The sequence below is a fragment of the Aquarana catesbeiana genome, linkage group LG08, assembly GCF_042186555.1.
Source record: "Aquarana catesbeiana isolate 2022-GZ linkage group LG08, ASM4218655v1, whole genome shotgun sequence".
Lineage (NCBI taxonomy): Eukaryota > Metazoa > Chordata > Amphibia > Anura > Ranidae > Aquarana > Aquarana catesbeiana.
Genome location: NC_133331.1, coordinates 293897316 through 293925137, shown reverse-complemented (window position 1 = coordinate 293925137; position 27822 = coordinate 293897316). Strand labels below are relative to the sequence as shown.

Here is a 27822-nt window from a genome sequence, read left to right as displayed (position 1 = left end):
TGTGAACATGACGTTATATTGAGGAATGGAACCTTTCAAATGAGCAGAAGAATGTATTTAGTGTTAATGACCCACCTTTTCTGATCTCTGTAGGAGTGTCCTCCTCTTTAAATGTCTTCGTTATTCCATCCTCCTCCGTGGACTGTTGATTATCCCTCACATACGTCTCCTCTTCTTCTTCTTCTTCTTTAACCTCAACTTTTATATGTATCAGCTCTTCATCCTAAACCAAGAGAATCATACAAAGTATAAGCACTAAAGATATATAAAACCACAAATGTAAACATCATCTTCATGTATCACTTTCATGCTTTAGATGCTTTGTCCCAACCTTGTAACAGTGAGGGATGATGTGATCTTCCTGTGTGGAATCCCGGGAATACAGAGGACGGGGACATCTCTCTGGTGGGTTCCTGGTTAAAGGTGGCTCCATCATAATATCCTTAAAGAGATCCTTGTGTCTTTCGGAAAGCTGCTTTATTACTCCATACTCCTCATCCTCCTCTGTAAATTCTTCTTTAACAACAATATTTTCATCATCGAGAATTCCACTCTGAATAATAAATAAAACATTCATTGTAACAAACAAGCTTGTGTATAAATCATAACTACCAATAATTGTTACTCATCTTGTTAGGAATTCTGTATATTGCCCCACAGAACAGACAGTGCACAGTTCACATGGGTTTTGCTGCTTAACTGCAAACAGGAACTTTTATTATACAGAGAAGAGACGCAGAGTTTACCATGGAGTAGCTACAAACTTGTTAACACTGCAACTACTGGCTGATGTAGTTGTTGCACAAAATACACGAACAATGTATTCCGATACCCCCACTCATCAACTACTCTATCAGTCCCATTTTGGATCTCAGTTCTATAAATCTGTTTCTTGTAAGCGGTTTTGTCAAAGCATCAGATCCACTCTTGTTTCTCGTGAGTTGGAAGTGTTTGCATCTCATCCCATGAATCTGGCTCTGGTTTTAATGCTACACATGCCACATAGGACAGACGTTTGGCTGGTATGCACTTTATTGCTTCTGGTGGATTTCCAGGTTGAAGCTTCTTGTGGCCCGGTATCTTCTTTTACAGCATTTGGATTGGTCTGCGTTAACTTCTATTCCTGAGTCACTTTGTTGTTTACCTTCATGTGACACGTATGTGGAATTTCCCTCAGTTCGAAGCTTTTGTGTTATTTAATGAAATTTTGAACACACTGAAGTTTCATCGACAATTAAACTTCTACTGATGGTTACCTTGTTTGTGTCTTAGTGTGGAACTCTGTATTTCCTTTTGAGATTCGCTTTACCCCACAAGTACACCTTCTTTTGCGCAAGCTTCCCGTTCTGTACGTTTTTTCCTTTGGGACGTACACATAGGCTTTGCTTCCAAATTTTTTTTTTTAGATGGTTCAAATTTGGGGATTTTCCATTCCACAGTTCGTATGGAGTTGATTTTCCTGGTAGTGTATTTTGGAGATAGCATGCGGTGATAATTGCCTCCCCCCTCCCCAGTATGTGGTTGGCATATCTCCATCAAACAGCATGGTTCTTCCACCCTCACATAGAGTATGCTTCACTCTTTCTGCACCCCGTTTTTTGTTCTGGGTTGATTGGTGCAGTACTTTGCATGCATAGTGATTTTCAGTTAATTTCCTTACGTGAGGACTTCTGTGCCCAAGTCGTTTGTGCCGTGTGTGAATGCAGTTTGATTGTTTTTCCTCCTTGGCAATATTAACCACCACATTACAGTTCAGCTGATACAGTTCATCTGTAATTTTAGCCTTTGCAAGTAAGATATCCCCCTTTGTGATGACATAACTGTCATCTTGGAAGGTCACTACATTGTCTTGTTTTGTGAGTTTTTTCACTGAAAAACGATTAGTTTCAAGAGCAGGGACACAGAGGACATGTTTCTGGTGACACTCTGGGAAATAAGACAGTAAAGAAAACCGTCTCCTTTTCCATCTGATTCTATTATTTGCCCATTAGCTGTGGTGATTATTTCTGTTTTACTCTGGTCAAGGTGAACAAAAAAAAAAATTCTCTTTTGAGTCAAGCTAGTCATAGCTCCCGAATCAACCCATGGTTTAGATCAAAGCATATTCATGTGTTAGAATGGCCCAGTCACAGTCCAGACCTAAATCACATTGAGAATCTGTGGCAAGACTTAAAAAATTGCTGTTCACAGACGCTCTCCATCCAATCTGACAGAGCTTGAGATATTTTACAAAGAAGAATGGGCAGAAATGTCCTCTCTAGATGTGCAAAGGTTGTAGAGACATCCCCAAAAAGACTTGTAGAGAAAGGGGGTTCTACAAAGTATTGACTCCGGGGGGCGCCATACAAATGTCCCCCACACACTTTTCACATATTTATTTGTATCATTTTTCATTTTCCTTCCACTTCACAATTATGTGACACTTTGTGTTGGTCTATCACATAAAATCCCAATAAAATACATTTATGTTTTTGGTTGTAACAAGGCAAAATGTGGGAAATTTCACAGGGTGTGAATACTTTTTCCAGGCACTGTAGCTGTATGATGTTATCATCTTCTGTGCTAAGAGGGATTGCGCTCTGAACTTTTTGGCCTTTCTCTATCCACTCATCTGAAGGGTGTCCTGGCCTGACTTCATTTATATATTTCCATGTACCTTCTCTTATTAGCATCTTGAATTTCCAAGAATGTCAGTTCTGTTTTTTTTCAGATTTGCAAATTAAAACTTTATTGCAGCTGTGTTACTGGCCATTTTCTTTTGTTGTATATCTTGCACTTCTTTTTTGCTGTAGCTGGCTATGAATGGGACTCTGGGTGGGTATCTGGGCTATGTCTGCGCCCATAACCTGTAAGAAATTCTGCATATAGCCCTACAGACCAGACAGACAAGTGCACAGTTCACATGGGCTTTGCTGCTTAACTGCAAACAGGAACTTTTATAATGCAGAGAAAAGACATAGAGTTTACCATAGAGAAGCTACAAACTTCAAAAGACTGCCATCTACTGGCTGATGTAGTTGTTGCAAAAAAAAAAAATTATAATACAAGAACATTGTATTCCAACACATCTACCTGATGATGGTGGGGGATGGTGTGATCTTCCTGTGTGGAATCCCGGGAATACAGAGGAGGGGGACATCTCTCTGGTGGGTTCCCATTACTGGATCCATCTGTAGGAAACACACACACTGACTGAATACATTGTTTCTATGTGTTTATCAGATGATGGGGGATCTAGGTGGAGCCTCCGTACTGCTCTCTCCTTTACAATAAAGTCTCCTCTTACCCGGTGATGTGAGGGGCGGCTGATTGTCCATTATGACGTCCTTGTAGAGATCCTTGTGTCCTTCTAAATACTCCTACAAAGATAAATAGAAAGTGACATCCTGACACCTCTTAGGAACTTGACACACACAATGATACAGTCACCATCCCAACACATCCCTTGGCCAAGAAATCCCGGCACCGCTCACCTCTCCTTTCAGCAGCTCAATGATCTTGTGGGTGACTTCTAGAATCTTCTTGTCATTTTTTCTCCAAGATTTCAGGGAGGGAGGTGAAGGCACTGTGATGGTTACCTGACCACCCAACTCCACAGAAGGAAAACTCTGTATTGGGAAACCAACAGGAATGTCTTGTTAGGATCCCAGAATCCTCCTCACCTCTCCGGTCAGGTCTGTGTTTTATTAATAGAGATAAGAGGATGTCATGTGACCTCCCAGAATCCTCCTCAGCTCTCCGGTCAGGTCTGTGTTTTATTAATAGAGATAAGAGTGATGTCATGTGACCTCCCAGAATCCTCCTCACCTCTCCGGTCAGGTCTGTGTTTTATTAATAGAGATAAGAATGATGTCATGTGACCTCCCAGAATCCTCCTCACCTCTCCGGTCAGGTCTGCGTTTTATTAATAGAGATAAGAGTGATGTCATGTGACCTCCCAGAATCCTCCTCACCTCTCTGGTCAGGTCTGTGTTTTATTAATAGAGATAAGAGTGATGTCATGTGACCTCCCAGAATCCCCCTCACCTCTCCAGTCAGGTCTGTGTTTTATTAATAGAGATAAGAGTGATGTCATGTGACCTCCCAGAATCCTCCTCACCTCTCCGGTCAGGTCTGTGTTTTATTAATAGAGATAAGAGTGATGTCATGTGACCTCCCAGAATCCTCCTCACCTCTCCGGTCAGGTCTGTGTTTTATTAATAGAGATAAGAGTGATGTCATGTGACCTCCCAGAATCCTCCTCACCTCTCCGGTCAGGTCTGTGTTTTATTAATAGAGATAAGAGTGATGTCATGTGACCTCCCAGAATCCTCCTCACCTCTCCGGTCAGGTCTGTGTTTTATTAATAGAGATAAGAGTGATGTCATGTGACCTCCCAGAATCCTCCTCACCTCTCCGGTCAGGTCTGTGTTTTATTAATAGAGATAAGAGTGATGTCATGTGACCTCCCAGAATCCTCCTCACCTCTCCGGTCAGGTCTGTTTTATTAATAGAGATAAGAGTGATGTCATGTGGCCTCCCAGAATCCTCCTCACCTCTCCGGTCAGGTCTGTGTTTTATTAATAGAGATAAGAGTGATGTCATGTGACCTCCCAGAATCCTCCTCACCTCTCCGGTCAGGTCTGTGTTTTATTAATAGAGATAAGAGTGATGTCATGTGACCTCCCAGAATCCTCCTCACCTCTCCGGTCAGGTCTGTGTTTTATTAATAGAGATAAGAGTGATGTCATGTGACCTCCCAGAATCCTCCTCACCTCTCCGGTCAGGTCTGTGTTTTATTAATAGAGATAAGAGTGATGTCATGTGACCTCCCAGAATCCTCCTCACCTCTCTGGTCAGGTCTGTGTTTTATTAATAGAGATAAGAGTGATGTCATGTGACCTCCCAGAATCCTCCTCACCTCTCCGGTCAGGTCTGTGTTTTATTAATAGAGATAAGAGTGATGTCATGTGACCTCCCAGAATCCTCCTCACCTCTCCGGTCAGGTCTGTGTTTTATTAATAGAGATAAGAGTGATGTCATGTGACCTCCCAGAATCCTCCTCACCTCTCCGGTCAGGTCTGTGTTTTATTAATAGAGATAAGAGTGATGTCATGTGACCTCCCAGAATCCTCCTCACCTCTCCGGTCAGGTCTGTGTTTTATTAATAGAGATAAGAGTGATGTCATGTGACCTCCCAGAATCCTCCTCACCTCTCCGGTCAGGTCTGTGTTTTATTAATAGAGATAAGAGTGATGTCATGTGACCTCCCAGAATCCTCCTCACCTCTCCGGTCAGGTCTGTGTTTTATTAATAGAGATAAGAGTGGTGTCATGTGACCTCCCAGAATCCTCCACACCTCTCCGGTCAGGTCTGTGTTTTATTAATAGAGATAAGAGTGATGTCATGTGACCTCCCAGAATCCTCCTCACCTCTCCGGTCAGCAGGTAGATGATCTCCAGGGTGAGGTTTAGAATCTTCTCAGTCATGTGACTCCGGTCCTCCTCCATCCTCATTGGTCATGTGATCTATACAGGTTTCCTGTAGACCAATAATTGATAAGAGAGATTGATGTGGACTGTACTGGTTATACAATATTAGGATGGGGGGTAATAAGAGGGTTTCTATTATGTAAGAACGGTCCTTAGTGGGATTACACACAGAGGAACATTTTTTTAACATTTGCTATGATTTTAGGGTCCAGGTAGAGTTGCCACCTCACCCCTTTGAACACATATTAATTACTCGGGTTCTGTGGCTGATAAAGGTGGTAATTAAACTCACTTGGTGCCTTATCTGCATTCAATTAGCCTCAAAACCTGTGTAATTCATATGTGTTCGGGTTTAAAGGGTTGAGGTGACAACGCTATGTCCGGGAGCCTCTTTCCTTTTGTCCCTCATGTCTAAATAAAGACCCCTGTCCTCCTCCGCAGATCTCCAAAATGAAGAGAATGTTCCGGCCCCATAAGTGGGGGAATGTTCTGCCCCTGAAGGGGTTAATCTAGGTTTCCACACTATATATGTGTGTATCATCATCTGCTGGAGATAAAAGACATCACAGTGACTATGGAGGAAGAGGACGGAACATGACGGGGGGGGTTACTGGGTGTAAATAGAAAATAAGATCTTATTACCTCTTCTGGTGCCACTTTCAACAATGTCTCCTCTCTACTTCCTCCCGACTCACCTCTCACCCGGAACTTCCTGTCTGTCCCTGACATCACTTCCTGTCTTCCATAGAGACTTCCTGTCTGGGTAGAAGCTAGATCTCCATCTTGTGGAGTTCAGAGGAACTGCAGCCCAGAGAACCGTCTCTTGTAATGAGAATTGGTGTTCCTTTAGTGCAGGGGTCTCCAAACTTTCTAAACAAAGGGAGAGTTTATTGTCCTTCAGACTTGAGGGGGGCTGAACTGTGGTCAGCCGGAGTGCAGATTTTCCTGGCATCAGTGGGAGTAAACATCGCCACATTTGGTATAGGGTAGAGGAATAGTGCCCCATCATTGGGAGGCCCATTGTTGGTGTCAATGAGAGAAATGGTGCCCCATTGTTGACGTCAATTGGCAGAATACTTTCTCATATCAGTGGGAGAATAGTGCTTCAAGGGCAGAATAACGGCAAGCAAAGGGCCGCATTTGGAGACCACTGCTTTAGTGGAACAAATGTGGCATCACCAGCTCTCCCGATGCTGCCTACCAGCCCAACAAGTCAGCCATGTTGGATGGGATCTCTATTATAGTTGGCAAAGTAAGGGGCAGAGTAGGAGGTGGAGCTAATAAAAGCACATGTACAGCCCTGGCCAAAAGTTGTCTGCTGCCTCGGTTTTTATGATGGCAATTTGCATATAATCCAGAAAGTTATGAAGAGTGATCAGATGAATTGCAATTACTTGCAAGTCCCTCTTTTGCCATGAAAATGAACTTAATCCCATCAAAAAAATATTCTGCTGCGTTTCTGAAATAGGCTTCAGGGTGCCCAAGAAAGTCCAGCAAGTGCCAGGACCGTCTCCAGTCTACATTTGATTCAGCTGCGGGATCGGGACACCACCAGTGCAGAGCTTGCTCAGGAATGGCGGCAGGCAGGTGTGAGGACATTGGCACACGCAGTGAGGAGAAGACTTTTGGAGGATGATCTGGTGTCAAGAAGGACAGAAAAGAAGCCACTTCTCTCCAGGAAAACCATCAGAGACAGACCAATATTCTGCAAAAGGTTCAGGGATTGGACTGCTGAGGACTGGGGTAAAGTCCCTTTCTCTGATGAATCCACCTTTCCCATTGTTTGGAGCTTTAAGGAAAAAACCTTGTCCGGAGAAGAAAAGGTGAGCGCTACCATCAGTCCTGTGTCATGCCTCCTGAGACCATTCATGTGAGGGGTTGCTTCTCAGCCAAGGGAGCGGGCTCACTCACAATTTGCCATGAATAAAGAATGGTACAAAAACATCCTCCGAGAGCAACTTCTCCCAACCATCCAAAAAGAGTTTGAGGAACAATGCCTTTTCCAGCATAATAGAGCACCTTGCCATCTGTTCTTATCAGTTGCCAGAGGAGGCGCTGTGCTGCTCCCATAGGGGAGGTCTGGCAAATCCAATGGTGTCATTGCACCTGGAAGGACAGTTTCGGTAGTGACTACGCCGTGTTGCCCGACAGATACTGGGGGCCGGCCCATGGTTGGGTCTGAGCCGTCTGGAAGGGTGCTCCTGGTGAGGACGGGTGCTGCATTGGGTCTGGCAAGAGGGTCGGGTCCCTGGCCTTCTGGCCTAGATTAGGGTAGTTCTAGCTCCGGTCAGTTTTTCAGGAGAGAACACCGGACCCTCCTTGGGGGGGGTTAGTATCTCCTGAATGTAATTAGGTAGGAGTGATGGGGGCGAGGGTTGAGTCTTTATCCAGGGCTCTCCCCAAGCTGCCAGAACTTCAGGCCTTCCTGCCTGGGGTGGGGGCTGCTCTGGTCTGGGCTGTTGGTCAGGATTGTGACGAAAATCCTGTGATGAATGTGCCCCTGAAGTGGCAGTTCAGGGGTGCCAGACAATCACTGTGAGTGAGGGTCACATTGGTTTATGGCACTATGGTCACTTCACTGTACACACTTTTTTTCACACCTGCCTCTAGGGCTGAGCCTTTTGGCTAGGACCAGGGGAAATTTTTATTCCTGGGCCATTGTCACTCTTTCACTTCTCCCACTTCATTCTCCCCACTTTCCTATTTATTTTGACCCCGTGTTTATCACTTTTTTGTATTTTTTTTTTTTTTGGTGTTCACGTTTGTCACTGTGTGATGGGTAGGATGTGGGTCCTCGGGCCTGCCCTGAACATCTTGGGATGGGGGTGGACATAGGCCTTTTGGCTTGGTTCACCCTCTCTCATGGGGTTTCCCTTTGGGGGAGTCCCACCAAGTACTTGGGTGGGTCTGTTTCGGCAGACCCTCCAGAGAAAGTGGGTCTGTCTGGTTTCGGCCAGATAGACCCAAGTGAACGCCCCGGGGGATCAGGGTAAGGTCCTTCCTAGGGAGTCCTTCCTAGGGAGGACTAGTGTAACACCCTTTGCGCGTTTAATACGCCCCACAGGCTTTTCAAAAAAAATGGAGCACCTTACCATAAGGCAAAAGTCATAACTAAGTGGCTTGGGGAACAAAACATGGGAATTTTGGGTCCATGGCCAGGAAACTCCCCAGACCTAAATCCTATTGAGAATTTGTGGTCAATACCCAAGAAGCAGGTGAACATAAAAGACCCCCACAAATTCTGACAAACTCCAAGCATTGATTATGCAAGAATGGGGGGGCAGCCATCAGTCAGGATGTGGCCCAGAAGATGAGTGACAGCATGCCGGGGGCCAATTGCAGAGGTCAGGAAAAAGAAGGGCCACCACCGCAAATATTGACGCTTTGCATAAACTTCATGTCATTGTCAATAAAAGCCTTGGATACTTGTGGAATGCTTGTAATTATACTTCCATATCCCATAGTAGCATCTGACAAAAAGATCTAAAAACCTGGAGGCAGCAGACCTTGTGGAAATGAATAGTTGGGTCATTCTCAAGACTTTTGGCCCCGGTTGTAGAGCACCGCACAGAACTGAATTTTTCAAGCTGAAGGGCACTGACCTCTGCAGGGGAGGATGATTTCACCCCTCTTCTTGGTGCCACAGAGGGGAGTCCACCTTTCAACATCAGAGTCCTCCCTTCACATTAAAGTGGAACATCACTCTCAATCACCACTGACAATGTTTAATCGTTGTGACGGGAGTCACGTTTGGGCACAGGGTGAGTGAGAAAAAATATCTTGGATTACTTAAAATGGGACAGTAATATTTATCCACAATATTTCCCAGGATGTATATAAAGACTATTCTTGGTTTGTTTGATTCTGAACTCAACATGTTAGTTGAGAGAGCTGATCACATTGGCCTCTGTACAATGTAGGAGACGGGCCGACTCCTGCTGGAGCTCCTGCTATTGTGTGAAGCTGTCCTGTGTTTATACTTATGATAATGTATAATGTACAGTGTGAAGCTCGGTGACAACAAGTCTGACCTGTAGTGAAATCCTGATTAATCATACAATGACCAGGAGGGCACGGAGTCACATCGGCTGCTTTAAGGGATTAACTAGTTCATGTTAATTCTGTTTCTGGTTACAGTTGTATTGTTAGAGTAATATGAGCAGGAGGAGGACCTCCTCTTCTACTGTATATAAGACTTGTATTCTGGTTCTAATAAAAGAGTCAGATTCCTGTTTGACCCTCAGTACAAAGCCTTGTCTTGTACTTGGGGGGGGGGGGGGGGGGGGGGGGATTATTCATATCGGTTTCTTGTTCAGCTGATTGGAGTGTTCGGTAGCTGCCTTTGGGTTCGGAAATGGAATGTCCTAAACGGCTTTAAGCCCTTTCATACTCAGGGTGTCGTTACAATCGTTCTGCTGACGGTATTAGTAAATAGATAAGGAGGGTATAATATATTTACTTGTTTTAAACCTTTTTTTTTTTATCCATTTCTTCAGTCACTTCCTGGTGTCATACAGCCCAGGAGTCTTTAGGAAGGGAGGAGGGGCTTTCTCAGCTACTGTAAAGCACACCCTCCTGCCTGCACACATGAGCTAAGAGCAGATGGATTCCAGGAAGTGTTGCATGAATCATCTGCCCTTACTCAAGATGGCCACGGCCAGAAATGCTAGGAGTTTTTTTTAACCTGATTGCTCAGCAAAATAAAGCATGGAGGCATGGATGGATGGATGGAGGCATAGATGGATGGGGGAGCTGGCTTTGTATTGAATGTTGTTTTTGTTTTGTGGTGTTCAGATACGGTGCAGATCAGCTTTAGAGTACCCCCTTCACATACAAGTTCTCAGTCACTCCTAATCTAAGCTCTGGATTGGGGTGGGGGGAGATCTATACTGGGGGAGATCTGTACTGGGGGAGATCTGTGTTGGAGGGAGAGACCTTTACTAGATGGAGAGATATGTACTGGGGGGGGTCTGTACTGGGGGGAAAGATTGGAGTCTTCAGTTCCCCTTCACATCAGAGTCCTCAGTTCCCCTTCTCATCAGAGTCCTCAGTTCCCCTTCTCATCAGAGTCCTCAGTCCTCCTTCTCATCAGAGTCCTCAGGTCCCCTTCTCATCAGAGTCCTCAGTTCCCCTTCACATCAGAGTCCTCAGTTCCCCTTCTCATCAGAGTCCTCAGTTCCCCTTCTCATCAGAGTCCTCAGTTCCCCTTCTCATCAGAGTCCTCAGTCCTCCTTCTCATCAGAGTCCTCAGTCCTCCTTCTCATCAGAGTCCTCAGTCCTCCTTCTCATCAGAGTCCTCAGGTCCCCTTCTCATCAGAGTCCTCAGGTCCCCTTCTCATCAGAGTCCTCAGTCCTCCTTCTCATCAGAGTCCTCAGGTCCCCTTCGCATCAGAGTCCTCAGTTCCCCTTCGCATCAGAGTCCTCAGTTCCCCTTCTCATCAGAGTCCTCAGTTCCCCTTCGCATCAGAGTCCTCAGTTCCCCTTCTCATCAGAGTCCTCAGGTCCCCTTCGCATCAGAGTCCTCAGTTCCACTTCTCATCAGAGTCCTCAGTTCCCTTTTTTATCAGAGTCCTCAGGTCCCCTTCTCATCAGAGTCCTCAGTTCCCCTTCTCATCAGAGTCCTCAGTTCCCCTTCTCATCAGAGTCCTCAGTTCCCCTTCTCATCAGAGTCCTCAGTTCCCCTTCTTATTAGAGTCCTCAGTTCCACTTCTCATCAGAGTCCTCAGTTCCCCTTCTCATCAGAGTCCTCCGTTCCCCTTCTCATCAGAGTCCTCAGGTCCCCTTCTCATCAGAGTCTTCAGTTCCCCTTCTCATCAGAGTCCTCAGGTCCCCTTCTCATCAGAGTCCTCAGTTCCCCTTCACATCAGAGTCCTCAGTCCTCCTTCTCATCAGAGTCCTCAGTTCCCCTTCTCATCAGAGTCCTCAGTTCCACTTCTCATCAGAGTCCTCAGTTCCCCTTTTTATCAGAGTCCTCAGGTCCCCTTCTCATCAGAGTCCTCAGGTCCCCTTCGCATCAGAGTCCTCAGTTCCACTTCTCATCAGAGTCCTCAGTTCCCATTTTTATCAGAGTCCTCAGGTCCCCTTCTCATCAGAGTCCTCAGTTCCCCTTTTTATCAGAGTCCTCAGTTCCCCTTTTATCAGAGTCCTCAGTTCCCCTTTTTATTAGAGTCCTCAGTTCCACTTCTCATCAGAGTCCTCAGTTCCCCTTCTCATCAGAGTCCTCAGTTCCCCTTCTCATCAGAGTCCTCAGTTCCCCTTCTCATCAGAGTCCTCAGTTCCCCTTTTTATCAGAGTCCTCAGTTCCCCTTTTTATTAGAGTCCTCAGTTCCACTTCTCATCAGAGTCCTCAGGTCCCCTTCTCATCAGAGTCCTCAGTTACCCTTTTTATCAGAGTCCTCAGGTCCCCTTCTCATCAGAGTCCTCAGTTCCCCTTCTCATCAGAGTCCTCAGTTCCCCTTCTCATCAGAGTCCTCAGTTCCCCTTCTCATCAGAGTCCTCAGGTCCCCTTCTCATCAGAGTCCTCAGTTCCCCTTCACATCAGAGTCCTCAGGTCCCCTTCGCATCACAGCCTTATACCTCCATCACATCAGATTCCTCAATCCCTCCTTCACATGAGGCTCCTCAATCCACCCTCCCCCCCCACACACACACAGCAGAGTCCTCACCCCCCACACAACAGTGTCCTCAGTCCCTTCTTTAACCCGAAAGTCCTCGCCCACCCTCCCCCCAATCAGAGTCCTCTATCCTCTCTTCACATCAGAGTCCTCAGTTCCAGGGCTTCCGATAAGGGGGTACCGCTGGCCCTCCTGTACCGGGACCGGGCCCCATCAGTTCAACAAGAGAACCCAGGAAGCTGAGTATAGTGAAGAGTACATTACATACTCCTGACTATACTGTGTACACTGCGCTGTACATTCCTTTTACTGTTGTATCTTGCAATGTACTGCGGACAGGCAAAGTGACGTACCCAATGTGACGTACCCGTACATCGCTGCCTACTTCCAGGTCTCAGGCGTGTGCATGTGTGCCCCCCTCCCCCCGGACAGCACCCGCTGTGATTGTACACAACGGGAGCCTGTCAGCAAGTCCCGCCCAAAGATTCATGGCCAGGATCTGCTGTGTCCAATCACAGGCCGGAGCTCTGTGTTGACATACAAAACAGAGGGAATGAGTGCTCTGCTTCTCATCCCTGCAAAGCAGGAATAAGAAACAAAGAGATCTGTCAGTAAAGAGCAGCACACAGTACACATGGTTAGGCACACCTTTAACCCCTTCATTGCCCCTGGATGTTAACCCCTTTCCCACAAAGTGTCATTAGTACAGTGACAGTGTATAGTATTATCACTCATCACTGTAGTAGTGCGACTGGTGATGTTAGTGGCAGTTGGTCAGTTCTCTCCAGCGGCAGTTAGTGTCGGATTGTCGCAGTTCCTTTATAAGTCGCTAATCAAAAAAAAATTCCAGCATATATCCCATAGTTTGTAGACACGACAACTTTCACACAAACCAATCAATATACATTTATTGGGATTTTTTTTTTTTTACCAAAGATATGTAGAAGAATACATATTGGCCAAAATTTATGAAGAAATCTGATTTTTTATTTTTTTTGGATGTTTTATAGTAGAAAGTAAAAAAAATATATATATAAATATAAATATAATAGGAATATAAAATTCTGTTTTTTTTTCATGCGCATGCGCAGAGTCCTTCTTAGCAAATTGGCAGTCTCAACTTGAGGGCCCATAACTACAAATTGCTGGTTTCGATATAAAGATACTTAAAAAGGTAGCTTTCCGTCTGAGCTGCTTACTGGCCATTACCCTGTATGAAGTCATCCTTACTCGGTAGGAAGAAGAGTCCTTCTTAGCTAATTGTCAGTCCCGGGTCAAAGGTCCATAACTGCAAATTGCTGGTCACCTCCTAAAGGTCACGGCATGAAGATACTTAAAGGTAGCTTTCCATCTAAGCTGCCTAATGGCCATTACCCTGTATGAAGTCCTCCTTACTAGGAAGAAGAGTCCTTCTTAGCTAATTGCCAGTCCCAATTTGAAGGCCCATAACTTCAAATTGCTGGTCTCGATATAAAGATACTTGAAAGGTAGCTTTCCGTCTGAGCTGCATAATGGCCATTACCCTGTATGAAGTCCTCCCTACTAGGAATAAGAGTTCTTCTTAACCAGTTTCCAGACCCAGCTTGAAGGCCCATGCTACAAATTGCTGGTCACAACCTAAAGGTCATGGCAGGAAGATGTCTAAGGGTAGCTGTCTGTCTGAGCTGCTTACTGGCCATTACCCTGTATGAAGTCCTCCCTACCAGGAAGAAGAGTCCTTCTTAACTAATTTCCAGTCCCGGCTTGAAGGCCCATAACTAGAAATTGCTGGTCACAGCCTAAAGGTCTCGGTTTGAAGATACTTCAAGGTAGCTGCTTGTCTGTCCAGCCCAACATTCATTAGCCCGTAGCCAATCTGTATGTCTGTCACTGTTGGTGTGTTGGTGAGCCTCTAGGTGATGGTACAGGACAAGTCACCAGTAGTCAGGCTAGGAGGGCCTGAAAAATCCACCAATTTTAAGGCTTGGCGTGTTTGGTATCTATTTACTCGACACAACCCCGTCCTTTATATTTTCCCCATAAAATGAATATTTTATTGTATTTATCTGCACTAAAATTCATTTTATTGTATATTTTCCTGAAAATGCAGACATGATAAACAGTTGTGCAAATAGTGCAAAGTTGTGTACGATGTCAAAAAGAATCGCAATTGTCAACGTTTTATTCCATGGGGGTCTCTTCTCTGAGAAAATATAATATTGTTTGTAGGTTTCCATTTTCTGATAAAAAATAAAAAAAATATGTAATATAAAATTTGAATACAAAGCAGTTTGCTTAAAAAATATCCCTGAGCCGATACAATATTTTTTTTCTGGAGGAGATTTTGGCCGAAACGCGTGGGGGGTTTTATGTGATGTTGCTGAAGAACCCTTAAAAGCATTTTGGACACTTTACCTTTTGGTTTGCTGCTTTTGTTGTATTCTCCTTTTTAGTATAAAATGCTTTCAGAGCACGAGAAAGCTCGCTGACCAGTGCGGCTTTTCCGGTGTCTACGGAGGCGTCCTTTCTCAGTCTAAGATTTGTTTGAAACAGGGCGCCCCCTGGTGTGCCTGCTCTGGTGTGCAACAAGAGCATTTTTCACTAGAAAACTTTTCCCGCACACTGAGCACGGAAAAGGGCGTACTCCTGTGTGGCTTCTTAGGTGTTCAAGAAGCTGCGATTTCTGTGAGAAACTTTTTCCGCACTCTGAACAGGTGTAAGGTCGCTCACCCGTGTGGGTTCTCTGGTGTCTTTGAAATTTTTCTTTATGAGAGAAACCTTTCCCGCACTCTAAACATGAAAAACGATATTTGCCCGTGTGACTGCTCATGTGTATATCAAGTTCACCTTTTTGCGTGAAGGATTTCCCGCACTCCGGACAGGAGAACGGCTTCTCACCAGTGTGGATTTTCATGTGTTTATTCAGGTTCCCTTTTATGGAGAAACCTTTCCCGCACTCTGCACAAGTATGCAGATGTTCCCCGGTGTGGATTTTCATGTGTGCTGTGAGTCTATCTTTCATTAAAAAACATTTCCCGCACTCTTCACATGGAAAAGTCACACCGGTGTGAACTCTCACATGTCTTTGCAGGCTAGTTCTCCATTTAAAACTTTCACCGCACTCCGAGCACAAAAAAGACCTTTCCTTCTGAGAATCTGTTCTGATTCCATTATCTTCTCCGACATGATCTGCAGAGGACATCCGGGACCCCTCTGAGGAATTCCCAACATCACATCCATCTGTGAGAGAGAAAGATTATCGACAACAAACGTATTTGGGTGCTTTGTTGGGAACATGACGTTATATTGAGGAATGGAGATGGACCTTTCATATGGTGTACAGTATCTCCTCCTCATTTGTTGGGAACATGACGTTATATTGAGGAATGGAGATGGACCTTTCATATGGTGTACAGTATCTCCTCCTCATTTGTTGGGAACATGACGTTATATTGAGGAATGGAGATGGACCTTTCATATGGTGTACAGTATCTCCTCATCATTTGTTGGGAACATGACATTATATTGAGGAATGGAGATGGACCTTTCATATGGTGTACAGTATCTCCTCATCATTTGTTGGGAACATGACGTTATATTGAGGAATGGAGATGGACCTTTCATATGGTGTACAGTATCTCCTCATCATTTGTTGGGAACATGACGTTATATTGAGGAATGGAGATGGACCTTTCATATGGTGTACAGTATCTCCTCCTCATTTGTTGGGAACATGACATTATATTGAGGAATGGAGATGGACCTTTCATATGGTGTACAGTATCTCCTCCTCATTTGTTGGGAACATGACATTATATTGAGGAATGGAGATGGACCTTTCATATGGTGTACAGTATCTCCTCATCATTTGTTGGGAACATGACGTTATATTGAGGAATGGAGATGGACCTTTCATATGGTGTACAGTATCTCCTCCTCATTTGTTGGGAACATGACGTTATATTGAGGAATGGAGATGGACCTTTCATATGGTGTACAGTATCTCCTCCTCATTTGTTGGGAACATGACATTATATTGAGGAATGGAGATGGACCTTTCATATGGTGTACAGTATCTCCTCCTCATTTGTTGGGAACATGACATTAAATTGGAGGAATGGAGATGGACCTTTCATATGGTGTACAGTATCTCCTCCTCATTTTTTGGGAACATGACATTATATTGAGGAATGGAGATTGACCTTTCATATGGTGTACAGTATCTCCTCCTCATTTGTTGGGAACATGACGTTATATTGAGGAATGGAGATGGACCTTTCATATGGCGTACAGTATCTCCTCCTCATTTGTTGGGAACATGACATTATATTGAGGAATGGAGATGGACCTTTCATATGGTGTACAGTATCTCCTCCTCATTTGTTGGGAACATGACGTTATATTGAGGAATGGAGATGGACCTTTCATATGGTGTACAGTATCTCCTCCTCATTTGTTGGGAACATGACGTTATATTGAGGAATGGAGATGGACCTTTCATATGGTGTACAGTATCTCCTCCTCATTTGTTGGGAACATGACGTTATATTGAGGAATGGAGATGGACCTTTCATATGGTGTACAGTATCTCCTCCTCATTTGTTGGGAACATGACATTATATTGGAGGAATGGAGATGGACCTTTCATATGGTGTACAGTATCTCCTCCTCATTTGTTGGGAACATGACATTATATTGAGGAATGGAGATGGACCTTTCATATGGTGTACAGTATCTCCTCCTCATTTGTTGGGAACATGACGTTATATTGGAGGAATGGAGATGGACCTTTCATATGGTGTACAGTATCTCCTCCTCATTTGTTAGATTGGTGATCTAGGTGGACCCTCCGTACTGCTCTCTCCTTTACAATAAAGTCTCCTCTTACCCGGTGATGTGAGGGGCGGCTGATTGTCCATCATGACGTCCTTGTAGAGATCCTTGTGTCCTTCTAAATACTCCCACTCCTCCATGGAGAAATAGACAGTGACATCCTGACACCTTATAGGAACCTGACACACACAATGATACAGTCACCATCCAGACACATCCCTTGTCTGTTACTGGATAATGTCCCAGAATTCCCAGAATCCTCCTCACCTCTCCTGTCAGAAGATGGACCATCATGGTGGTCAGTTCCAGGATCTTCTCCATGTTGTGTCTCTCAGGTATGAGGGATGGAGGTGGGGGGATGGTGGTGGGGTTCTGGTCTCTCCTCCTTCTTGTAGAGGTTTGGTGATGTCTCCTCGGTGTGTCATGTTCAGGAGATTTCTTCATTACTACATCACAGTCCTGGGTTATACAATAGAAATGAAGGTCTCTGGTCAGGCCTATATTTACGGACCAGTAGAAGGGCTCATTTCAGCTCAGGAGGGACTATGACAATAAATGCAATGTGCTGTTTGGCACGGGGGGGAGGGGGATCTACTGCAGGTATATATCAGATAGCAGACTGCAGAGCAATGTGGTGTATAAAATATTCAGTTCTGAGTACAAAGAAGAGTATGAAGCATACAGCACAGTATAGAGTGTGGACGGTGTCGGTAGAGCAGTGGACGGTGTCGGTAGAGCAGTGGACGGTGTCGGTAGAGCAGTGGACGGTGTCGCTAGGGCAGTGGACGGTGTCGCTAGGGCAGTGGACGGTGTCGCTAGGGCAGTGGACGGTGTCGCTAGGGCAGTGGACGGTGTCAGTAGAGCAGTGGACGGTGTCAGTAGGGCAGAGGACGGTGTCAGTAGGACAGAGGACGGTGTCAGTAGAGCAGTGGACGGTGTCAGTAGGACAGAGGACGGTGTCAGTAGAGCAGTGGACGGTGTCAGTACATCATGGCTCCCAATGCTGGACAGAAAGAGAGATCAGAATATTCCCATCTTCATTACACTCACCTCTCCAGTCAGCAGGCTGAGGATCTCCAAGGTGAGGTTTAATATCGTCTCATTCTGGAAAAATTCTGTCCTCTCAGTCTTCATAAAACTCAAAGTTTTCTGATTGTCCATCATGAGGTCCTTGTAGAGATCCTTGTGTCCTTCTAAATACTCCCACTCCTCCATGGAGAAATAGACAGTGACATCCTGACACCTTATAGGAACCTGACACACACAATGATACAGTCACCATCCAGACACATCCCTTGTCTGTTACTGGATAATGTCCCAGAATTCCCAGAATCCTCCTCACCTCTCCTGTCAGCAGCTCAGTAATCTTATTGGTCAGTTCCAGGATCTTCCTGTCACTGTCCCCCTTAGGTTTCAAGGACTGAGGAACCTTGATGATGAGATGATCACCAGACTTCACAGGAGGAAAACTCTGTATCAAAAAAGTAACAATGATATCATGTGACCTCCCAGAATCCTCCTCACCTCTCCGGTCAGGTCTGTGTTTTATTAATAGAGATAAGAGTGATGTCATGTGACCTCCCAGAATCCTCCTCACCTCTCCGGTCAGGTCTGTGTTTTATTAATAGAGATAAGAGTGATGTCATGTGACCTCCCAGAATCCTCACCTCTCCGGTCAGGTCTGTGTTTTATTAATAGAGATAAGAGTGATGTCATGTGACCTCCCAGAATCCTCCTCACCTCTCCGGTCAGCTCTGTGTTTTATTAATAGAGATAAGAGTGATGTCATGTGACCTCCCAGAATCCTCCTCACCTCTCCGGTCAGGTCTGTGTTTTATTAATAGAGATAAGAGTGATGTCATGTGACCTCCCAGAATCCTCCTCACCTCTCCGGTCAGGTCTGTGTTTTATTAATAGAGATAAGAGTGATGTCATGTGACCTCCCAGAATCCTCCTCACCTCTCCGGTCAGGTCTGTGTTTTATTAATAGAGATAAGAGTGATGTCATGTGACCTCCCAGAATCCTCCTCACCTCTCCGGTCAGGTCTGTGTAGTATTAATAGAGATAAGAGTGATGTCATGTGACCTCCCAGAATCCTCCTCACCTCTCCGGTCAGGTCTGTGTTTTATTAATAGAGATAAGAGTGATGTCATGTGACCTCCCAGAATCCTCCTCACCTCTCCGGTCAGGTCTGTGTTTTATTAATAGAGATAAGAGTGATGTCATGTGACCTCCCAGAATCCTCCTCACCTCTCCGGTCAGGTCTGTGTTTTATTAATAGAGATAAGAGTGATGTCATGTGACCTCCCAGAATCCTCCTCACCTCTCCGGTCAGGTCTGTGTTTTATTAATAGAGATAAGAGTGATGTCATGTGACCTCCCAGAATCCTCCTCACCTCTCCGGTCAGGTCTGTGTTTTATTAATAGAGATAAGAGTGATGTCATGTGACCTCCCAGAATCCTCCTCACCTCTCCGGTCAGGTCTGTGTTTTATTAATAGAGATAAGAGTGATGTCATGTGACCTCCCAGAATCCTCCTCACCTCTCCGGTCAGCAGGTAGATGATCTCCAGGGTGAGGTTTAGTATCTTCTCAGTCATGTGACTCCGGTCCTCCTCCATCCTCATTGGTCATGTGATCTATACGGGTTTTCTGTAGACCAATAATTGATAAGAGAGAATGATCTGGACTATACAATATTAGAATGGGGGGTGTACGGGGGGGGGGGGTAATATGAGGGTTTTTGATCAGAGAAGAGCCCCCAATAGGATTACACACAGAGGAACATTCTTTTTAGCATTTGCTGTGCTTTTGGGGTCCGGGAACCTCTCCTTTTGCCCTTCATGTCTAAATAAGACCCCCATACTCCTCCGCACATCTCCAATATGAAGAGAATGTTCCGGCCACGTAACTGTAGGAATGTTCTGCCCCTGAAGGGGTTAATCTAGGTTTCCACACTATATATGTGTGTATCATCATCTGCTGGAGATAAAAGACATCACAGTGACTATGGAGGAAGAGGACGGACATGACGGGGGGTTACTGGGTGTAAATAGAAAATAAGATCTTATTACCTCGTCTGCTGAAACTTCCACCAATGTCACCTCTACTTCCTCCCAACTCAACTTTAACCTGGAACTTCCTGTCTGTACCTGACATCACTTCCTGTCTTCCATAGAGACTTCCTGTTTGCAAAGAGGTTTGATCTCCATCTTGTGGAGCTCAGAGGAACTGCAGTTGCGAGAAACATCTCTTGTAAAGAGAATCGGTGTTCTTTAAGTGCAGTTGGTCTCCAAACTACGGCCGGGGGCCAGATTCGGCCCTTGGCTTGCTTTTATCCAGCCCTTGGGGCACTATTTTCTTCACTGACAGCAATGGGTACAGTTCCTCCCAAGGACACCAATGGTGGGGCACAATTCCTACCAGTGACATCAATGATGGGGCACAATTCCTCCCAATGACACCAAAAATAGGGCCAAATGACACCAACGATGGGGCACTATTCCTCCCAATGACACCAACGATGGGGCACTATTCCTCCCAATGACACCAACGATGGGGCACTATTCCTCCCAATGGCACCAACGATGGGGCACTATTCCTCCCAATGACACCAACGATGGGGCACTATTCCTCCCACTGATACCAATGATGGGGCACAATTCCTACCAGTGACACCAATGATGGGGCACTATTCCTACCAGTGACACCAATGATAGGGCACTATTCCTCCCAATGACACCCAACGATGGGGCGCTATTCCTCCCAATGACACTCAATGATGGGGCACTATTCCTCCCAATGACACCCAACGATGGGGCACTATTCCCCCTAATGACGCTAATGATTGGGCACAATTCCTACTGTAGCAGGTACCTCTCCAGGCTGATGAAATCCATGAGGGGGAGAGCTGCCTGCTAGCAGTTGCGTGAGCTTTTTTACCCCCCTTCCTCTCTTCTCACACACAGAGACACAGATCTGTTGCTTTGTAGCCTCCCTATTGGAAAAGACTGAGAGCCAATCATCAGGGAGCAGCAGCAAAGCACTGTGGAATATGAAGTCCCAGCACAAAGCAGCCTGACTGACCGGTGAGGAGAGCAACCCCTCTGTTGCTGTGTGTGAGGGGTATTGCAGCCTACCAAGGGGCACACAGTCTGAGGCTCCAGCCCAGAGGAACAGAACCTGCATGCTTCTGGAAGGACGCTCTGCAGCCACATGGAATGTCATGGAAGAGGCCGTTCCAACAGCTCAGAGACTGAACGCCATCACGACACACCTGCAGCCAGGAGAGTCGGTCGATCGCTCTGTGACGGGCCGCTGATTGCGTATAGGATTGGTGAGAGGGCTTTGCCCAGGAACCTTATTGCATTCCATAAGAAACCACACTTGAACGCTGTGCACAGACACCTATTATCTGGATCATATAGAGGAGTGCTACTTTACATTCCTCCTCACCACCCTGTTATACTGAGGGACCCTTGTCCACAGAGCTCCTACATGCCGGTAAAGAGAAAAAAACGCAAAGCTTTGCTCATAGAACATTACTGTTATTGTTCTTAAAGGGGACACACCACGGGTGTTTATATTACTTCCTTGTGTGTATTGGAGGTTTTATAGGCCGGCCTGGGTTTCCCCTTTAGCCATAGCATTCTATATATATCAGTAGCTTGTTCTGGGAGTCCATTTACTCTGTGCACCTTGTTATTTACTCTTTATGTGTTGAAAAGTGTTATTGACTGTTTTTTTGAAAACTGTTTCAACCAAGTCCTGGCTACTTATACAGGACTTGGCTGACTAATATTAATCTAAGCTTTTCTCTGGTCCAAGTCAACTTGAGAGAACAGAACTGTGTTTGTGTATTATTATTGGGTCATTCCATTAACCATCTTGCTAGGTGTGCCAGAGGGGCTGGGACAGTTCTTTGGGGTTGAGAGGCAGAGTAACGGACTGAACCAATAAAAGCAGCTCCTTCGGGGGTGTTGCTACACGCGGGGGCTCGCATCCGGGATTTTCCGTTTCTCTGCAATCAACTGCCCTACAAGCGTCAGGATGGACCTTGCCGCTGCCATCCAGTGGTGTAAGGAAGAAGGCGCCCGCTCAGAGTCGAGCGTGGTGTTTGAACTCCCAGGGGAGGCCTGGGCTGAGGAACAAATCAGCCAAGCTGTGAAAACGCTATCCCCAGACAGGAAGGCGTGGGTGATTGCTGTCAAAACAGACCGTGGGACCTCCCGCACATACACGCTGCTAGAGTGGAAGCAAGGGGTCCCTGACCGGTTCAGAGAGACACACGTGTACAATTGGCTACCAAGACTGAGCTTTGTCTAATTCAGCTGAAAGCATCAGATACATGTCCAGTAAGCTCCAGTCGAGCTGAGTCAACCACGGAAGAAGTTCTTCCCCCGTCACCCCTGGCCATGATCGGGCCAGAATTTTTCACCGCCGTGGGAGAATTTGTATCAAAAAAATATCAGAAGGGCAATCCAGTGCGTTCTGGGGCTGGATACCGGAAGCTGAGGACCTTCTCTGGAAAACAGCCTGTGCCCACTGGAGAGGAAGAATATGAAGTCTGGATGGAACAGGCTATGCAGGCCCTAGAAGAGTGGGATCTGCCAGAGGCCCAAAAGAAGCAACGCATCAGTGAGAGTTTGCGGGGAGCCACTGCTGAGGCTATCAGGAACTTGAGATTTAGTAACACAACCTGTACGGCTTATGACTACCTGGCCATGTTACAGGAGGAGTTTGGACGGACAGAGAAAGTAGCTGACCTGATCTATCAATCTGAACATGCCCTTTAACGCTAAGGTGAACGCCTGTCTGAATAATCAGACGGCTGAACAAGATGCTATACCAGATTGTGCTTAAAAAGGGGATGATGCCTTCTGCCATAAACCAGGCCAGAATACAGCAACTCCTAAAGGGGGCCCTATGCTCCAAACCCAGTCTGGCTTCAGTTGAAGACCTCTGCGGGTGTTATGTCCCTAAAATACCCTGATCTCATGAAAGTAGTGAGAGAAGAAGAGACCATGTTCGATGACAAGCGAGTAGCTGTTCGTCCAGCCTCTACGCCTCTGTCTGAAGTCGGGTCTGTGGGGCAGTGGAGAAAAAACTCTGAAATAGCCACCCTCAAGTCTCAAATGGCACAGATAATGGAGATGATGACCTTGTTGGCAGAAAAAGTCACCAAGACAACTGGTGAGGGTGGCACAGAGACAGGAGTGCCTCCGAATCCATCTACTGCCTCTGGCCAGAGGCTGATGAATAATGAAGTCTGCTTCAACTGCAGAGGAGTTGGACATCATCGACAAGTATGCCTAAGCCCAATGAAGCCTTAAAGCACAGCACCAAGCTGGCAGGAAACTCCAGAGGGCCCCGGTGAAGGAGTCAACCGGGTGCCCATCTACATTAGCTAGCTTCAGAAAAAACAATAACGCAAAGAGACTGCAGCGGGAGTCCAAACCTTTGCAGAGGACTCTCGTTGTTGCCTTCGAGCGACCCAGTGTGCCACTTCCTTTGACCCATGCTACTTGGCATCGGGCAGTCAATGCACACCAGACTCCCAGAGCTCAACAGAGACTCAAGCCAGATCAGAACTCTACAAGCTACCCAACAGGCCAAGCTGGCCACTTCCAACAAATTCCCCACCAAGCTAGTGGGACCTTCTCCGATAGTCTCCATCCAAGTGGAGGGAACCTACACCAAGGCCCACCTGGATACTGGAGCTCAAGTGACCCTCCTGTACAGAGACTTCTATGACAGGCACCTCAAACACCTGCCATTACAGAAGTTAGAAGAGCTAGAGATATGGGGCATTGGGACTCAGAACTTCCCTTAAGATGGCTATCTACCAGTACAGCTGACCTTCGATCCCTCGCTGGAAAAGCTGAGACCTTGGAAAATTTGGCAGTGGTCTGTCCTCGCCCACCAGGGGCTAGTAAAAGTTCTCTCATCATCGGGACTGATACTGATCTTGTCAGAAGACTGTTGACACCTCTTCTCCAAGAGCAGGACCCTTCAACTACAAATGTGCACCATATTATGACAAGCCTATCGGTGCCTGGTGCAAGAACAGAAGGCCCCAGCTGAAGGAGTGGGAAAGATCTGGCGTTTGGACCGAAATGAGAAGGTATTACAGCCTGGGGAAGTGACCTGTTTACGGACATCTATCAAGCTGAATTGGAAACAACCAGGCCCTTTCATCGTCCTTGAATCGGACAGACAGAAAGAAGACAGGGGCGTGGAGATGATTCCCGAGATGATTTCAACCAAAGCATTGCAAAGAAACCACGGGAGGATCTCGGTCAGTGTCCACAAAATAACGGCCTCACCAGTGAAGATGTCGGCTCGGATGTTGCCGGGACAAGTGAATCCAGTCTTACCATCTGATTTGGTGGGGGGAGAAAAATATGAGATCCCTGTTGAGGAGTTCTATCCGAAGAACACTCCTTCCTCACCGGAATGGAAGGAAAGAGCCAAGACTGCAAGAAGAGAGTCCGACGGATTATTTTAGGGGACTTTTAAGACCTGCGTGAATATTTGGCAGAATTGAAGAGAGCTGGTATCATCCGAGAGTCCCGGAGTCCATGCGCTTCCCCGATAGTGGTGGAACAGAAGAAGAATGGTTCACTGAGGCTTTGTATCGACTACAGAACACTGAACAGGAGGATCATTCCCGACCAGTACACCACCCCACGGATAGAAGACGCTTTGCAGAGCCTGTCAGGGGCCAAGTGGTTCAGCGTACTGGACCTGAAGAGCGGGTACTATCAAATCCCCATGCATCCTGAGGGTAGGAAGAAGACCGCCTTTATTACCCCAGTGGGGTTGTTTGAGTTCTACCGCATGCCTCAGTGTTTGTCCTGTGCCCCAGCCACTTTCCAAAGGCTCATGGAGAAGACCGTGGGTGATATGAACCTGATAGAGGTGTTGGTTTACTTAAGATGGCATCATTATCTTTGGGAAAACCTTAGAAGATCATCTGGAGAAGGTTCTGAAAAGACTCTATGATGAGGGGTTGAAGCTGTCCCTGGAGAAGTGCCAGTTTTATCAACCATCAGTCAACTACCTTGGTCATATTGTGTCTGCCGATGGAGTGGCCACTGACCCCCAGAAGCTGGAAGCCGTCATCTCCTGGCCGAAGCCCACTAATGTGACTGAACTCAGGTCATTTCTGGGATTCTGCTCCTATTACAGAAGATTAGTTGAGGAATTCGCTAAGATAGCCTGCCCACTTAATGAGCTACTGAAAAGTGGGGAGGAAGACGATGACCCGACAAAGCCTGTCAGACCAGCTGGAGGGCCCAGAAAACCCAGAGAGTCCATTCAGGAACAGTGGACTGCCCAATGTGAAGAGGCCTTTAGGCAGCTGAAATGGAGCCTAATGGCTGCTCCAGTCCTGGCCTATGCAGATACAACCAAGCCGTATGAACTACACATTGACTCCAGTCGAGATGGATTAGGTGGGGTGCTGTATCAAGAACACGACGGCCACCTACGGCCGGTCGCCTATGTGAGTTGGAGCTTGGCACCCGCTGAGAAGAACTACCCCACACACAAACTCGAGTTTTTGGCCTTGAAGTGGGCAGTAGTAGATAAACTGAGGGATTACCTATATGGAGCGGAGTTTGTGATTAACACCGACAATAATCCTCTCACCTACATCGCCACCGCTCATCTCTATGTCCTTGGAGGACCGGAGCGACGTTGATGTCACTTCCAGTTCTGGAGCCATGTCAACATGTTTTGTTTTTTTTTCTTACAGCGATAGATATATTTTTTTTTTGATATTTTGCTTTTAGGGGTAGAGGAGAGATTTGGGGTCTTTAATTGTTATCGCAAGGGATGTTAAAAGGGATCACATTTTTTTTTTAAAGCGTCGCCTATTGAGATTTTTAAGTACCGTAGTTTGTCGCCTTTCCACAAGCGTGACATGTTAGGTATCTATTTACTTGGCGTAACATTACCTTTCATATTATACAAAAAAAATTGGGGTATATATTATGTTTATTGTTTTTTTTTTAAAGTCATTCAAGTGTATTCTTTTCCAAAAAAATTGCATTTGAAAAGTCGCTGCGCAAAAATCACGTGACATAAAAAATGTCCACGATCGCCCTTTTATTCTCTAGGGCAAGGATCTTCACACTACGGCCCTCCAACTGTTGTGGAACTACACATCTCATGAGGCATTGAAAAGCTCTGACGTTCACAGACATGACTGGGCATGATGGGAATCGTACTTCCTCAACAACTGGAGGGCCGTAGTTTGAAGTCCCCTGCTCTAGGGTCTTTGCTACCAAAAAAATATAAACTGTTTGGGGGTTCTAAGTAATTGTCTAGCAAAAAATACAGATTTTTACTTGTAAGCAACAAATGTCAGAAAAAGGCCTGGTCAGCAAGTGGTTAAAGGAAACTTTCCATCTGAGCTGCCTAATGGCCACCACCCTATATGAAGTCCTCCTTACTCAGTAGGAAGAAGAGTCCTGCTTAGCTAATTGCCAGTCCCAGCTTGAAGGCCCATGCTACAAGACCCAACTACAAATTGCTGGTCACCACCTAATGGTCAGGGCATGAAGTCTAAATGTAGCGGTCTATCTGAGCTGCTAACTGGCCATTACCCTGTATGAAGTAGCCTTCCATCTGAGCTGCCTAATGGCCATTACTCTGTATGAAGTCCTCCTTACTAGGAAGAAGAGTCCTTCTTAGCTAAGTGCCAGTCCAGGCTTGAAGGCTCATAACTTCAAATTGCTGGTCACAGCCTAAAGGTCACAGTTTGAAGATACTTAAAAGATAGCTTTCAGTCTGAGCTGCCTAATGGCCATCACCCTGTATGAAGTCCTCCTTACTAGGAGGAAGAGTCCTGCTTAGCTAATTGTCAGTCCCGGGTCAAAGGCCCATAACTACAACTTGCTGGTCACAACCTTAAGGTCACAGTATGAAGATGCCTAAAGGTAGTTTGTCTGAGCTGCTTACTGGCCATTACCCTGTATGAAGTCCTCCTTACTAGGAGGAAAAGTCCTGCTTAGCTAATTGCCAGTCCCAGCTTGAAGGCCCATGCTACAAGGCCCAACTACAAATTGCTGGTCACAACCTAAAGGTCACGGCATGAAGATGTCTAAAGGTAGCGGTCTGTCTGAGCTGCTTACTGGCCATTACCATGTATGAAGTCCTCCTTACTAGGAAGAAGAGTCCTGCTTAGCTAATTGTCAGTCCCGGGTCAAAGGTCCATAACTACAACTTGCTGGTCACAACCTTAAGGTCACAGTAAGAAGATGCCTAAAGGTAGTTGTCTATCTGAGCTGCTTACTGGCCATTACCCTGTATGAAGTCCTTCTTACTAAGAAGAAAAGCCCTGCTTAGCTAATTGCCAGTCCCAGCTTGAAGGCACATGCTACAAGGTCCAACTACAAATTTCTGGTCACAACCTTAAGGTCACGGCATGAAGATGTCTAAATGTAGCGGTCTATCTGAGCTGCTAACTGGCCATTACCATGTATGAAGTCCTCCCTACCAGGAAGAAGAGTCCTTCTTAACTAAATTGCCAGTCCTGACTTGAAGGTTTATAACTACAAATTGCTGGTCAATGCACAAGGAAACTTAAAGGTGGCTGTCTACCTGAGCTGTTTACTGGCCATTACCCTGTATGAAGTCCTCCTTACTCAGTAGGAAGAAGAGTCCTTCTTAGCTAATTTCCAGTCCCAGTTTGAAGGCCAATAACTACAAATTGCTGGTCACAGCCTAAAGGTCACAGTTTGAAGATACTTAAAAGGTAGCTTTCCGTCTGAGCTGCCTAATGGCCATCACTCTGTATGAAGTCCTCCTTACTAGGAAGAAGAGTCCTGCTTAGCTAATTGTCAGTCCCGGGTCAAAGGCCCATAAGTACAACTTGCTGGTCACAACCTTAAGGTCACGGTATGAAGATGCCTAAAGGT

General features: G+C 45.9%; 2 protein-coding genes across 5 annotated transcripts in view; both read right to left on the bottom strand.

Moving 5' to 3' along the window:
- LOC141106805 (uncharacterized) overlaps positions 1–27822 on the bottom strand; it is a 156837-nt gene that overhangs the window by 37576 nt on the left and 91439 nt on the right. The window lies entirely within an intron of this gene.
- Positions 13051–27822, bottom strand: part of LOC141104802 (uncharacterized) — a 41368-nt gene continuing 26596 nt past the window's right edge. For all 4 annotated transcript variants that reach the window (XM_073594562.1, XM_073594560.1, XM_073594559.1 and 1 more), the window contains exons 6-9: positions 17948–18151; positions 17165–17356; positions 16953–17076; positions 13051–15304 (exon numbers count right to left, since the gene is read on the bottom strand). In XM_073594562.1, the coding sequence (XP_073450663.1) occupies positions 14598–15304; positions 16953–17076; positions 17165–17356; positions 17948–18151 (1227 nt within the window). In that variant the 3' untranslated portion in view covers positions 13051–14597. The remainder of the gene's footprint in view (positions 15305–16952; positions 17077–17164; positions 17357–17947; positions 18152–27822) is intronic.